The sequence below is a fragment of the Ursus arctos genome, unplaced genomic scaffold, assembly GCF_023065955.2.
Source record: "Ursus arctos isolate Adak ecotype North America unplaced genomic scaffold, UrsArc2.0 scaffold_5, whole genome shotgun sequence".
Taxonomy (NCBI): domain Eukaryota; kingdom Metazoa; phylum Chordata; class Mammalia; order Carnivora; family Ursidae; genus Ursus; species Ursus arctos.
This window is the reverse complement of record NW_026623067.1, coordinates 86,367,240-86,383,616: the sequence shown is the minus strand read 5'-3', so window position 1 is coordinate 86,383,616 and position 16,377 is coordinate 86,367,240. Positions and strand designations below refer to the sequence as shown.

Here is a 16,377-nt window from a genome sequence, read left to right as displayed (position 1 = left end):
TTCCATTGGAAATTCATTCCTGCTTTGTCAAAGATTAGTTGACCATATAGTTGTGGGTGAAAATCTTTACTTCTTCAACAACATTTTATATTGCTTTCCATATGGTGAAACACAACACCCATAATGGTTCAATTCGGAGTACACTGATAAAATATCACCAGAGTATCTCTGAATTAACCACTTACTCATATCATCATCTTTTAAAAAGTGAGAAAAACTTGGGGCGCCTGGGTGGCGCAGTCGGTAAGCGTCTGCCTTCGGCTCAGGGCATGATCCCAGTGTTCTGGGATCGAGCCCCACATCGGGCTCCTCCGCTAGGAGCCTGCTTCTTCCTCTCCCACTCCCCCTGCTTGTGATCCCTCTCTTGCTGGCTGTCTCTCTCTGTCAAATAAATAAAATCTTAAAAAAAAAAAAAGTGAGAAAAACCATATGAAAGTGACATTATAATCATGAAGATAAATATCTGAAATTGAACAATGGTAGAATAATCTTATCAAACTGTAGATACTTAATGTAATATGTTTAACAGCTCCCGTACCTATTAGGTAGCTAACTTTTGATTTGCATGACACATCAGTAAAATCTGTTTGATTTTAATGTTTATTGCCATTCGTAAATTTACCATAGATGTCTGCATTCATTTCTAATTTAGTATGTAAAATATATGAATGAGGTTAATTTAATTAGACTATTATTTATTTTGAATATTGTATGGTGATACTCTACTTTATAATAAACTATATAATTTTTGAGGATGAATGTAATATTTACCTTTGTCATCTTTCATTTTATTTATCTCATTAGCTACGAAATCTTTCCAGCTTGGACCTACGTCATATCACTGAACTGGATAATGAAACTGTGATGGAAATTGTCAAGAGGTGCAAAAATCTTAGCTCGCTCAATCTCTGTCTGAACTGGATCATAAATGACAGGTAACCATTGTAACATCTTAAAAACACTTTTCCAGAGGGAAATGTGTGTTCCATTGACCAAATACTAATTATCATTATGACAAGGCATGTCAATTTTAAGGAAAATTTAATGTAGCCGTGCCTTTTAAGATAGATATGTTTAAGATTGGAAAACCATCTAGCTGCTATACTTTTCATCCATCCATTGCTCATATCTGTGACAAGGTTTTATGTGCTTTGATTCAAATGTTTGCCTAAACAGTGATAACAACAGCAGTCTGTTGAATTTTTCTTTGTCACCCATCCAGGTATATTGCTTATTTGTCATTTTAATATTTTTGCAACTTTGTGGTTGATTTGCTGTTCACTTGTCAAGGAAATTGATTCTAAGAAAACATTTCAAACACGACGCATTAAGATCCTTTCTAAAGGATGCCATTTTGTTCTTTGTATCAATGTAGTTTGTTTTGGAAATGGAAGTCACGTGATGGGCAGTTTAACATATAGTGTAAAAATGTGTAAGAGGAGTAGTTTTCGTCTTATAAACAGTGATGAACCCATTTTTCTTTGAAATATTGCCTGAAAGAAAAAAAAGATGAAAGAACCCTTGAGAGTAGACTCCTTTATTTATTTATTTTTTTAAAGATTTTATTTATTTATTCGACAGAGATAGAGACAGCCAATAAGAGAGGGAACACAAGCAGGGGGAGTGGGAGAGGAAGAAGCAGGCTCATAGCAGAGGAGCCTGATGTGGGGCTCGATCCCATAACGCTGGGATCACGCCCTGAGCCGAAGGCAGACGCTTAACCGCTGTGCCACCCAGGCGCCCCGAGAGTAGACTCCTTTATAATGAAAACCAGCACAGAGTAGCACTCTTCCGCTACTGTTGACTAAGTACTGAGGTCCTGACATACAGGATGAGACAAGATGCTTGCCCAGTGACTTTTAGGGAGAAGTGTTTTCTTTTTGAAGATAAGCCCCCCAAAATATTTTGCCTTCAAAATAGAAAGTACTATTTCAGCTAAAATTAGAACCTATTCAGATTTAAAGACTTTTTCATAAATAGGAGCAATGATTTATTAAGTTTGGGTCAGATAATGCTTTAAATTCAAAATACTTTCCCTCTCCTCTTTTAATTTCCTTTTGTACTTAAAATGAAAGTTACATAGACTCCATTTTCCCCAATTATGGTTAAGTTCTAGTGACATTTTCTTAACCCCACATGACACTTGCAGCCTTTGACTTGACCCTTAGTAAAATTTTTTTTTAACTTTCTAATCTAGTCACATGGTCATCATTTATAAAAGGTGTTTATTTGTTTTGAGTAATAGTCATATAAAGTACATCGATGAAATCTACAGAGAATTGATAAAAATTCAAAAAATAAAATTCTCTATAATCAACATTCTTCTATAGTCGATTATATGACAACTTAAAATAATCTTTTAAGTGTTTTTCATAACATCTAATAAGATGAAGTGCATAAGGAAACATTGTCCTGTGGTGTTTTGCATTAGTTTAATATTGAGATAAACTGATTAGTAATGTATTGAATTAAAAGGAAAAAAACTGTTTTTCCAACAAAATGATTATGAAAATGATTGCCTTTTATTCTACAACAGTTTTCTGGTTACTTGACACATGTAGAAGAATCAGTACGTAAAGACTACAGGGGTAATAGGAAGCAGTCCCTACATGATTAGAAGGGTGATCTTCTAAGAAGTACACATTTTGCTTAGGTTTAATAGAGATATTTAGGGATTTCTAGTCTTCTGGCTCTTCAAATGCTTATTTAGTCATAAGTATTTACCAGTGAGAAAGTGTGCAGCCCTCACTTTGCCTTTCCTTCCCTTTGTTAGGCTCCGTGTATTCAAAGCTCTTGCTATTTCAACAATGTTTTTCCTACTTAGCTCTGATGGTTATTTGGTATTTGATCCTAAATATATGTACTGTAAAGATTTATTTGCGAGGAATGAAAGTGTATTTTTATGTTTTTAATGGAAAAGTTTGGATTAATTGAGAAAACATGCATTTTAATGAGGCTGAGCAGTAGAGTTTTAAAAATCAGGCTCTTTTAGGTTTTAATTACACTACTTGCACTTATCCTGTGTACTGTAATAGAAGTTTCAAACATTAAAACCCACTTTGCAGTATCATCTAAATTACTCATCTCATTGTTCTTGCCATACTCTATCACTAAGCTAAGTAATATTTGTAATTATATTGGTATAAATCTAGGACTTCCCATCAGACTTAATTATAATTTCAGCACTTAGCTGAGATGGGTTAGTCACCTTTCATATAGAGGGCACTGGAATGCACTAATGCATTTAGCCTATCAATTAGCGTGTTTTACATTTGTTCGTTATTATTATCCTCTAGTAAATCAGGAAGCATTTATTACCCCCCTACTAAATACATGGTACTGTGTCTCGGACTGTAGGGCACTGAGTCCCTCCTGTTCTCAAAGGTGCTCTCTTGAGGTGACATAAGACTTAATGAATGAAATAATAGTGAGCATTGTAAGGATAGAGGGGAGGAAAGTAACCTTTATTGCCCAGGTAATTGATAGGCACTTTACACGTGTTCTCTTTTAATCCTTTCAACATCTTTTGTTTAGTGGAAGGTCATACTATTCCTATTAAATGTACAGCATTTGTATGACATTTCTTTGGCTTTGCTAACAGACATTTTTACATCATTGTTGCATTAAAAACTGGAACAGAAAAAAGCAAATGGTGGTTGATGTATCAGTTTTCGGTTTCATAGTTGGGATTCACACGTAACTAATATTTATATGTGAAATTCTTAGTTTTTAGAAGTAATATCATGATTTTCTTTCTTAGTAAAAGTATAATAGAAACTTTAGGTGTTATTTTATACATTGCGCATATGAAAAGGATCTGTGTTTAATGCTGCTGGCTTTGAGGAAGGATTCCTTACACGAAGATAAACATTGATATTCGGATCTTTAGATATAAGATTTATCTTGGACTTTCAAAGTTCTTATCTGTAAACTTTCTTTTGAAGTTCAAAATTTTAAAATATGTAGTAATTGAAGGTCTTTAGTGTTGCGCTCTTGGTATCTCTTAGCATTTTGTGGTTCTTAAACTGATGCGTATGACTAAGACATGCCATTCTTTATCTTTGTTTTTCTAAAAGCACTTTTTGTGTTTAGAGAGTTAAACAGCATGATATTTTCTTGTATTCAGAAGGATGGTCTAGTAGTCATTTGACATTTACCATTGCTTTTGAATACAAATAAAATCAAGTGGTTTATGAAAAGAGGACACTGACTATTTCTATCAGTGACTTAAATTAAACATCCAGTTGTTGTATCTCCTCTACTGTCTCTGACTCTAAGTTTATTGAAATGTTTATTTGTATTTGATATAAATCTTGTTATTTTACATTCAGTTTTGTCTTCATCGGTTTTGTATGTTTGCCGCAGAGTCCAAAAGCAGCCTGCTTTGTATGTAACAAGCTGATGACGTGAAAAACTGAATGGCTCTGAGCATCTTTAGTGATAGACGTATAATGGCTCTCTTGTTCTTTATTTGCCAAGAAGAATTCAATGAAATCTAATAGATCTTTACAAAAGCTATTTAAAAAAATTTTAATTGGCTATCAAAGAGTGAATTAATCTCCCCATTTTCAGTTTTTAAGATTAGTCCTGAGAAAAGTTCAAGCACATGATCTGTATACCCTTTATCAAATATATGGTCCATTCATTAACTGTTGACCATGCTTGCTAATGAATCAGGATAACAATATAAGAGAAATAAAAATTTCTTTAGCGTCCATCAACTAACATTACAAAGCATAACAAATACCAGGCTGGTTGTTAAAGTAGGTTATGTTGCCAACCAGTCGAACTTCCCTAGCTAGTGATTTATTCTTTGAATTTGCAGTAAAAAAAAAAAAAAAAGATCGAATGTATTAAACTTGTTGGACATCTATAACTAGGGACACTTTCTCTAAGGAGTTAATTTTGCTGTATGAATCTTATATGTATGTCAAGGGAGCTGTTGCTTCAGTGGACATTCTAAAATTTGGAGAATTTTAAATCTTAGACTATTGTGACCAGTTTCTTTCTATATAAAATAGCATTTATAATATGTTGCATTTCACTTTCTATGTACTGGTGTTTAGAATAATAACTATGGATATTTTCTCTTAAACAAAAGCTTTTTGATAAGACCAATTGAAGTTGCACACTGGTGGGCTACAGCTGAGTCCTGTCAATGAAGCGGTTTTGCGAGGCCTATAGAATATTTACAAAGTTGAACTAGCTGCCAACACTTTAAAAATTGGAATAGTTTGCATAAAATTCTGAAGTTGGGCTCCCTCATGGGGAAGTTGCAGATCTAGCAACACTGGACTCACATTCTTTCCAGGATAAGGAATAGGCTCTTCTTTCTGGCCATTCTCCAGTCCTCCACCATTCCTACCGGGCATGATGCATTCTTTTGTATTATCTGTCTATTCCCCAGTCTACAGTCTGAATTCTCCTTTATCAAAATCAAGAATGTAGAGGTATTTTTTTTTAGATATTTCTTATTTCAAACCAAATAGTTCTCTTTAAATTGAGTCTGATAAAATATATTAACAGATAATAGTTAATTGACCTACCTACATTAGTTCTTCATTATTTTAGACATCAGAACTTTGGCCAATGGATGGAAGTTACAACGAGAAACAGAATTCAGCTTAAAATGAGTTAAAAACTTTATTTTCATCCATTGCCATCCAAAGTGGCCACCTCTGCGTAGTGTTCAAACAAGAGTGTTATCAAAGAGTCTCCTGAATTATAAAAAGAGCTGAGCTGGTTTATAAAATTCCCTCCAACTTCAAGGCTGTGATGTAAAATTATTTATTTTAAAATGAATTTATTTCCAGTGCGCAGTATTTGACTCATGATTTCTTTGTTGATAGCATTAAGAAAAATCTTAACACTATTCTTTCTCTTTTATTCTTCTGTGTATAGCCCTTTCTAGTCTTTTAGGTGTACTTGGGTTGAAGTGGTAGAATGAGAGATTACTCCACCGCCCCTTTCAGGGAGACTGACAGTGCCCTGGCTCATGGAAAACTCAATGAGGCTTTCTATAAAGATTTTTTCAACTCCCTTGATCTTCTCTGGATGTTTATTCTGTTTCTTCTTTCAAATTTCCGTTGATTCAATAAAAAACGGTGACATTTAGAAATAAAGTTCAGAGAGGATTTGAGCAGGTGTTGGTGATATAAACTATTTGCTGAGTGCCCATTGTGTTTTATTTCCAAGAATTGTTTTGTGAACATATGCTATATATTGTATTTATAAGTGTTCGAGGACTGGGCGGATAATCTACCATCTTCCTGTGAATGTCATGTCACAGTGGACTTAGAATTTTATTTCATTTCAATCCCCTAATATTACTTAATTCTCCTAGAGACTGAGGTTTAAAGATTGCCCGAGGGGGACAGACCTATCCATTAAATCCAGCAGGCATAGTTGAATTTGAGTTTGAGAATATTTTGTTTTCTATTAAAGTTAAGTGGTCTGGAGGAGAGGAATACTTTTCACCTTGGAGTATTGACTGCGGAGTTTGAACAATTTTCTCTTATGAAAAAGTCTGAGAACTTGGAAATCAAGAGGCGGCAACAATACCACTGACTTTGGAAGCAGCTCCATGGTGGTGTTTGTAGCAGCACTGTCCTGCCCGTGTAGAGTGTGGGGCGGTCTGTCTGGACACTTTTGCTACCTAATAATGTGGCTGGGCTGGTCAGCTGGAGCTTTCGTAAAACTGAATTTCAGTTTATTTTTGTAATCTACCACATAATTTTATACTTTTTGTGATATTTATTCATGTCTTTGCAAAAAGAATAAAAATATTTTGTTGAGTTCTGGGGGAGTTATAGACACAGAATGGAGTTTTTCTATGCTAGTGACACTTGTTTAAACTTGGCATATTTTTTGACACTCTCTTTTATATTTGCAATTATTTGTAAGACTGTCCCTGGAAGAATAGTATGGTATTAGAGTAACTATTATTCAGGTTCTCAAACCATCTGTAAAAATACGTCTTCTGTATCTTTCTACAAAGGATCCTCTCTTTAAAACTTAGAGCATGCGACCCTCAATCTTGAGGTCATGAGTTCAAGCACCCTGTTGGGCATAGAGCCTACTAAACAGACAAACAAACAAACAAACCCCTAATTGGTTCTTGTAATGCTGGAGAGGTCAGAGAGTATAATATTTTCTCTTTTTTTGTTTTTTGGACCGACAATAATAACAATATCTAATAATAGCTATATCATTTATTGTAATCTGTGCCATACATTGTGCTAAGTGTTTACACATTGTTCATTTAGTCTTTACAACAACCCTGAGGAAGAAATTAACCCCATCGTCAAAGGAAAGAATTAAGGTCCAGAGAGGTTAGATAGCTCACAAGTAGTTACTGGTGGAATCAAGACTGGAACCCATTTTAATATGTCTTCAAAGTCTGAGCTCTAACCACGAAGGGCTCATGTTCTCTCAGTACCTTATTCTGCCTCGGACCTCAAATAACCTAATGTCTCGTTTTGCTCATCTCATTTCCGGTCTATTCTTGTTATTTTGAAATTCTCTTGGGTTTAGTGTTTGTGCTGTGCTGTTCTCTTCTGTGCTCCAAAGTGTCCTGGTTTGGGTGATAAATTGTGTGTTCATCCTTCCTCAGGCATCAGACTATGCTTGACCATTCTAAACATCATTAGAATGTTACCTTCTTTTTTTTCCCTATGGGATATCTGATAGGTGACAAGTTTTGGATATCTTACATAGAGTTGTACATTTTCAAAATAGCTAATTTTGTAATTAAAAGCAATTTTTCGGGGCACATGGGTGGCTCAGTCGTTAAGCATTTGCCTTCGGCTCAGGGCGTGATCCCAGGGTCCTGGGATCAAGCCCCACATCAGGCTTCTCTGCTGAGAGCCTGCTTCTTCCTCTCCCACTCCCCCTGCTTGTGTTCCCTCTCTCGCTGGCTGTCTCTCTCTCTGTCAAATAAATAAATAAAATCTTTAAAAAAAAAAAAAAAAGAAAGAAAAGCAGTTTCCCCCCAAAAACCCCATTTGTAAATACTCTTCATTTCTTACTAAGTTCCTTGAGGAAAAGTAGAAAGTCTTGCCCATTTTTGTGTCTTGTACCACTCCTGGTTCATAGTTGGTATTTAAAAGAATTTCACAAATGAATTTTGAATAGGTATTTTTTTAAGCGTATGATGACACACATTCATTTTTAAAATTATTATTTAAATTTAAATTCAAGTTAGTTAATATATAGTGTATTCTTAGTTTCAGGGGTAGAATTTAGTGATTCATCAGTTTTATATAACACCCAGTGCTCATTAAAGTTGTCCTTCTTAATACCTACACCCAGTTACCCCATCCTCCCACTCTCCTGCCCTCCAGCAACCCCCAGTTTATTGCCTATAGTTAAGACTCTCTTATGGTTTGCCTCTTTTTCTGTTTTTATCTTATTTTATTTTTCCTTCCCTTCCCCTATAGTCATCATTTTTGATTCTTAAATTCCACATGAGTGAAATTATATATTTGTCTTTCTGACACAGATTTATTTTTGCAAATATTTTATTATCTATAAATGCTCCCTGTCAGTTGTAGCAAATACTTAACCATTGCGCAGAGTAAAGGAGAATACTGGGTTTATACTTTGAGTAAGTTGTCACTGAGTTAAAAAGAAGGAAGTTAACTTTACTGATGGTTTCAGTACCTTTGGTAAGATATAATTGCTAGAACTAATCTATACAGTTTCCTCTAGTATATGTGATTTTTCAAATAGCTGATGATATTTTTGTACAAAATGTAATGTTTCTCTGATAAAATGATTTGTGCATCTATCCTCAGATGAAATTTTTGGTGTGTTCAAATTCAAGGAACTTTTTCATTATTTGGTACACAGTAATATTGGATATTGGTTCTTTTAGTACTTCTAGTAACTAAGTGTCATTTTTAAGGAAATATTAATTGATATATATTCTAGAGTATTTCATAAAATTCCTTGAAAGGAAAATCTGTACGAGATCTGTATGTCTCAGCTTGCTTTGATTTTTAACTCCAGTTCTGGAGAAGGGTCGGAAGCTGGATTTGATGTGAATGAATTTGTCTTATTGGTTTTCCATGTTCACATTATTTTGTCTTAAAGAATAATGTGAATTTTTATGGTAGTTCTGACATACAGTGTTAATTTTAAATTTCTGCTTTGTCTTTGGCTCCTATTGAGCAGTAATACATAAGTAAACATTTCTACAAATAATAATTAACAGAGCTTCTATAGAATTATATTGTTAACAGAACTTCTATAGAATTATGTTGCTACTCGAAATGCTGCTACTGCTTGTGTGTTTTTCAGGCAATAGAAATGTGAATAAACATCTATTAATCATTTTGTTAGGGAGATTAAAAAATATGTCTTACATTGTATGAAATCAGAATTCATGATCAAATTATGGGAAGAATGGGACATGTTTTATGTTATGATGAGTGCATTGCTGTATATTCATGGATTTGGAGGCTTCCTAACCTCAAACCTGTTTTAAAATTGCCAACAATGAAGAAAAGTCTTCGTTTATTGATGAAAATGATTATAGCTTATTGATTGCTTGGACAAACTTAGGACCATCCCTTCCTTCTCAAGTTCCCCCAGGAGTTGTCTTATTCTTTTTTTTTTTTTTTTAAGATTTTATTTATTTATTTGACAGAGATAGAGACAGCCAGCGAGAGAGGGAACACAAGCAGGGGGAGTGGGAGAGGAAGAAGCAGGCCTCCAGCGGAGGAGCCTGATGTGGGGCTTGATCCCATAACGCCGGGATCACGCCCTGAGCCGAAGGCAGACGCTTAACCGCTGTGCCACCCAGGCGTCCCAGGAGTTGTCTTATTCTTAATCCACAACCAGAAATGGTAATTAAAATAACTTGCTGTTGTCAAAATTTTTGAATGTATGATAAATGAAGTCCAGTAAATAGTGAAAATATGAGAAAGGTGATTAAATCTGACAATTTTCCTGTAAAGGGCTTGAGATGATAAATATCTCCTGTGATTAGTTATTAATTTAGTGCAAGGGATTTGCTTCAGCCTAAAATATTTTATGAACTGTGGCATAAAGAAATATTTTAGAAGATAGGTACACACAAGTTTAACCAGAGGAGAAATTGCTAGAATTTGATTGGTAATAATTAAAAATGGCAGACCTGACACATATGTGCCTGGGCTATTTTCTGTGTGACAGTCCTTTCAGAGCTTAAGAAAGAAGACATGAAGATGTGAAGACGAGAAGAATGACAGAGTACTTTCTGCATCAGCCCTTTGCCTCATGAAAACGGAAGGGTTTCACGTCTATTATTCACCAACTGATAAAACATTTAATTTAAGCAAGTATAAAATAACTCCTCACTTACTGAAGTCAGAAGAGCAGACTTGTTTCATTAACAGTTATAGTTGCACTACTGATAATTTCCCTTAAAATGAGCGTGAATTTCTGTAGAGAAAAGATGAAATAATAGTGGTGGTTGTAATGAAGGGCGGCATCATGTTACTGTCTGGCTGAATCCACAGCAGTCACTCTGCTGGTGGCATATATCATTTTGTGGCTGCGTTATGCTTTGTGTATGAGTCTCTCTCACGGTAAGGAGGACCTGTGTCTTCTTCTTGGGCCCCCTTCCCCCATCTCAGCCCCTGGCACCTCGCATAGAGCCTAACTCAGAGAAGTCATTTAATACCTGTGAGTGAGAGCATTATAAATGCTGCTTTTGTAGGACGTATAAATCTGCTTTTAAATTTGGCTTGAACTCTGGCCGAAATCCAAGCAATTGGCTCAAATGCCCTCTTTCTTCCAGATTTATTTATTTCTGAATAAAGTTGATACGTAATAAGGTGAGGATTTAATGTCATTGTCTGGCTTCAGATAGGGCTTGCTTTATGTATTTCATGCTATTCATCTGAAAGCCATTGCCTCCTTTTTTGAACAATAAATAGGATTTTAATGTTGAATCATTAGGTTTGCCCTTTTAATAGGGTCTTTGGAATACTTCTAAATGAAGAACAGCAACTTCGCTTGCCTTTCATAAGTAATGATACCTTGTTTTAATTGAAAAGAGGCAGAGGAGACAGTTACAGCTTTTTTCTGCTTCTTAGTGAGAAAGGTATGGCTGTCTGAGAAAAAAAATAGCTAGTTTTTCCTTAACTCCTCTTGTAGCAATTTTAAGTGCTGCTCTTTAAAGTATGTTTAATATTTGGTTAATTGCTACTATGAACCTAAACATACTGATTAAGGCCAGGTTCACATTAGAACAATTATCTGGTTAATTGCTCTGGTGCAAAAATAGGCTAAAAAATCATCAGAACATCAAGTTGTGAAAGCACTGGCAGGAGTTTCAAAACCACCAAGCATACCTACTGCAAATCACATCAGCAAAGCAATTAATTTAGGCTAATTGCTTTTCTGTTTGTTCAAGATGCACTTTGGAACTGTCTTTTGAAATCGTGGCAATTAAGATTAGTAAGCAGTATAATTAAAGAATGTTAGAATAGTCACTATTTTTCAAAAGTGATGAAACTATTCCATACGAACCTGTATAGTATATCTATCACTCGTGTAGGGCTTTGAAATAATTAAAGGGAAATAAGAGTGTTTTAGATATTTACAGGATTTCCTGTAAAGATAAATTGAGAAGTAGATTACCTGTATAGGAGCTGTAGCTTGGGATTATCTTTAATCTGTAATTGTCAATTTGAATTATCTAATTTCAATATGCATGCTAAATTGCCTTGTTCATGCAGGAGGAGAAATAACCTCGCCACCAAAGATGGCACTGGCTAGCGATATTTTCTCTAGCTGAATGTGTATTTGGCTTCTTATGTGGCTTCTCATAAAATAATCAGGACTTTCAAATGTCTTAAAAAACAGATTAGGCACCCTTCATGTTATTGAAGTTTTCTGTTATTGAGTATTGTGATTTTGGCAGCATCAGTTTGTCTAAAATTGAAAACTCCTTGAGTTTCCAACTGTTTCTCTATGAAGCAATGTTATAACAGATTCTCACTGAAAAAAAAATGGCAAGCTTAGGAATCAGTTTTTCATTGGAAAATGTAGAAATGTCAGTGGGGGAATTAGCCATTCCCCAAACTGCTTCTCTGCTCGCCATATTGTCAAACAGCAAGAAGCTTTCTTTCACCTCTCTCCTTCCATAAGGAGCAAGTCTTATCACGCAGTGTGTTTAGTGGCATATCCTGCCCCGTGAAATTCTCTGAAACAAACAGATTTTATTGTATTAAGGACTGTGGGTCTCAAGATAAATCTTCTGGAGACACACATTTTAAAGGAAGTCTTGGTAGCAATGATCATTTTGTGACTTTGTGTAGCTGTGATAAAAAAGTGAGAAAGGTATTTGTTAAAGTGAGATTTGACACAATAAATTAAAGATACATTTCAGGTTTTGTTTTGGCATTCTACTTGTTTCATAGAAGATATGAAAATTATTTTCTTTAATTTATTTCTTCTTACTTTATCTCTCCTTAATTCGGTATGAGTAGATCTCTGGGCCTAGCTAATTAACTACATCACAAAACTAAATTTTCCTTAGTGATCGTTTTCATGGAGAGGAACAAAAGTATATATACTTTAACAATGATATATTTTTCTTTATTTTCTTTTACATACTGCATAGTTTCTAGAAGTACTTTATACCCGATCCTGATTTCTTGGTGATGCTGTTTGTTGTGGAATCTTCAATTACAAAGCCGCTTGTTGAAGGTGAAACTATTAAATGAAAATAAATTTATTGAATTAAGCCAATACAAAAGTGTTGAGAACCCTTAGCACAGAAAAGCAACCAAAGAAACCTACATGATGGTATCTATCACTCGGACCCGGTTATTCGTCTTTTGAAATCTGTCATTGAAGCAGCAGAGCAGATGTTACTTTAATTTGGGGTAAACTCAAGCTAGCACTTCTTTTTGGCCGTCACAACTTGAATTCTGCAATTATTTAATGTTGAAAGATAGTGTAGTTGCTATAAAAATTTGTCACTCTTTGCAGGCTTTAGAACATTGCAAATTACAGCCACAAGTTGTGCCCAGCCCTGTATGCATACCTTTGTGTGCTGTGACATTACTGGTCCTCCCATCAACAGGTGGCACCAATTTTTCCCTATCCTCCCACATCTAGGCTGGCTTTGTGACTTTCTCTGACCAGTAGTATGTAGTGGAACTTATGTTGTGGGACTTCTAAGCTTTGGCTCTAAGAGCCCTTGCAACATCTCTTCTTGCCTTTCTGGAATGCTGCCACCACCTGAAGCAGCCCAGACCAGTCTCTCTGAAGATGAGAGACCACATGGGAGTTAGAGGGTTGGTGAACAGCCCGGGTCAGCGGTCATGTATGTGAGTGAGGTTGTCTTAGACTACCTAGCTTTAGTTAAGCCTTTGGACTCCTGCAATCCTGTGAATGAAACCAGCAGAACTACTCAGCTAAGCCTAGTCCAAATTGCTGGCCCATGGATTAGTGAGCAAATAAGAGCTGATTTTTTGTTTATTTGTTTGTTTTGTTTTTTTAAAGCTACTAAGTTTTGATTGGTTTGTTATACGGGAATCAATTACAGAGACTTTGTAGCTACTCTTTGTTGAGAATTTTATATTGTTAGGCAAGGTGCCAAGAGTGTTCTACTTATCGTCTTATTTAATTATCACATTAACTCTATGACACAGGTCTCATTATACCCTGTTGTATAGATGAACTAAAATGAGACTCACAGAGGTAAGTTATCTTGCTGACGATCACAGCTAGTAAGTGCAAAGTCGGGATTGAATGTAGATCTGTCTGACCTCAGTCCCATCTATCAAACTGCCTCCAACAGCTTATTCTGAGTTTAAAAATACAGTTGGTTGCCCTAAGCAGTTAAATCTACCAATGGAGTCTATTGAATATAAGTGCTAGCCAAATAGCATTATAATAAAATAAATATCATTGAATAAAATAAATATTATAATAAAATAACATCCATTTGCACTTTCTAGTGTTACTATTTAATCTTGAGTATTTGTCTAAAAAATGCATGGGAGAAAAAGACAGCTCTTCTGGTCTCATAAGAGCTTTAAATCTGAAGGGAATAGCATGAATACAGATTTAAAAATACATGAATAGAAGGCCTCGATTCTATGTATACAGTTGAGCCTTGAATAGTGCGGGGTTAGGAGTGCCAACTTCCTGCACATTTGAAAACTATTGTGTAACTTTTGACTTCCCCAAATATAACCACTAATAGCCTGCCATTGACTGGAAACCTTATAGGTAGTATGAGCAGTCAGTTAACACAAATTTTGTATGTTGTATGTATTATGTGCTGTCTTCTTACCACAAAGTAAGCTAGAGAAAAGAAAGTGTTATTTAAAAAATCATGAGGAAGAGAAAATGCATTTACAGTTCTGTATTGTATTTATAAAAAAAATCTGTGTATAAATGGACCTGTGCAGTTCAAATCTGTGTTGTTCAATGGTCAACTGCTGTATTAAAAACAATTTTAGGGGTTTTATAGTTTTAATAATATATTCTTTTTTACTTAATTGTCAAACTAGGGAGACTTGAAGGGAAGAGACCCTTTCTTAGAAGTGTAGTGGCTGAGGCTTAATCACCATTATATTTTTACCATCAGCATTTATGTCTTCTAATAATAAGTCTTGTAAAGACATAGCCTCTATGACATATGTAAGTAGTGGTACTTAATACCTACCACAAAAAATTCCACAAATAGAAGTGGGGGGTCTTTTCATTTTTGAAATGCTTTCATTTTTAATTTTAATTATCACCTTAAAAACTATACATCAATAAACCAGTTAATAAAAAAAAATAAACCAGTTAATAGTAGTAGTTGATTCTGACATATATATCATTGCTCATCTTATCATTTACCATAGTGGCACGCTAATCGGACCTGCCTCAGGGTTTTATTGCCTGTTAAATAAAGCCTGGGAGCATTTCCTCTATGATTTATTATAGTATTTTGAGAACTAGTTCCATTTGGGAAAAACAATTTCCATTTGTTTTCCTTTTAACTTGGATTTAAGCTGAATTCTTATTTTTGGTTTTGATTAACCTCTTCTTTCCCATCAATAAATCACTTGTGTATTTTAGTATTTTGATGTTTTATTGTATTATACATATACAGACAAATATTTTGCTTTGTGTGAATATGTATCTAGAAAATCTCACTTGATGTTTGGGGAGAGGAAAGAGAAGTTGCATTTTTATCTATTAGTTTTAATTTACACTCAGATGGTTTATAAGTTACTTAGAATGTTACAGTGATAGCAGCATAGGTATTAAAACTGAATCTGGGAATTGTGACTTTTCTACAGTCCTGGGCTCCTAACCAGAAGCTCAGTAAATGTGTGCTGACTGATTACATGGCAATCAGACCATAAGCTTGGGTTCAAGGTAACAAAAAAAAAAAAAAAAAAAAAATTAACTGCTGGAGTCGGTCAAGAAATAGAGCAAGAGGCGCCTGGGTGGCTCAGTCGTTAAGCATCTGCCTTCTGCTCAGGGCATGATCCCAGCGTTCTGGGATCGAGCCCCGCATCAGGCTCCTCCGCTGGGAGCCTGCTTCTTCCTCTCCTACTCCCCCTGCTTGTGTTCCTTCTCTCGCTGGCTGTCAAATAAATAAATAAAATCTTAAAAAAAAAAAAAGAAAAAGAAAAAAAGAAATAGAGCAAGTCAAAATAAGTCATTCAAAATAATCGAGTTCATTTAGTGGGTATAGACATAACTTTTAAAAATGCTTTATAAATGTAATTGAAGAGTTAAAGAGGCACTGACTGACTTCTCTAATAGAGAGTGGTAGTTTGTGCGTGAGTTACATGGATACAATTTTAGTCTAAGTGACAACATGTTAACCTTACTGAATTAAGAAAACTGAATGAAGACGAGGGGAGGAAAATCCCTGGAGAAACATGATATCCTTGTGGCAGCAATTTATTCGGAAAGGGGATGACAAAGTGTGTCAAGACAATGCCCTGGCTTCATTAAATTGAGTAATGAATTTGAAAAGAAAAAAAAAAGACAAGAGTTTTGTTCTGTAACATTTCTTTCTGTAGATTTATAGACATTTATGGGATAACTGTCCTTGAAAATATATATATTACTTACCATAAAGTTAATATTTTGGTGGTTGTAGTCTTATTGAAATTAGAAATGTTTAGTAATTTATATCTTTAAAGAGATGTCCATCTTCTTTTTGGTTCCAAGAATTTTCTTTCACAAGTTTATTTCCAGTACGGAGACATCATTATGTTATAGAGGAGCTTTTTTTTTGGGTGATGGCTCTTGGCAGCCATCCATCTCCAAGTAGGATAGAACAGTGAAGCTTGTTAGAGGAGAAGCGGCATCAAGTGTCACCAAGCAGGCCCTGACAGACAGTTAGACATCCACACAGACATTGCT

At 35.1% G+C, this 16,377-nt stretch overlaps 1 protein-coding gene across 3 annotated transcripts in view; it reads left to right on the top strand.

The window, feature by feature from the left end:
- The window catches only part of FBXL17 (F-box and leucine rich repeat protein 17), a 484,901-nt gene that overhangs the window by 180,344 nt on the left and 288,180 nt on the right, over nucleotides 1–16,377 (top strand). For all 3 annotated transcript variants that reach the window (XM_026498490.4, XM_026498489.4, XM_048221019.2), the window contains one exon: nucleotides 805–935. In XM_026498490.4, coding sequence (XP_026354275.2) covers nucleotides 805–935 — 131 coding nt within the window. The remainder of the gene's footprint in view (nucleotides 1–804; nucleotides 936–16,377) is intronic.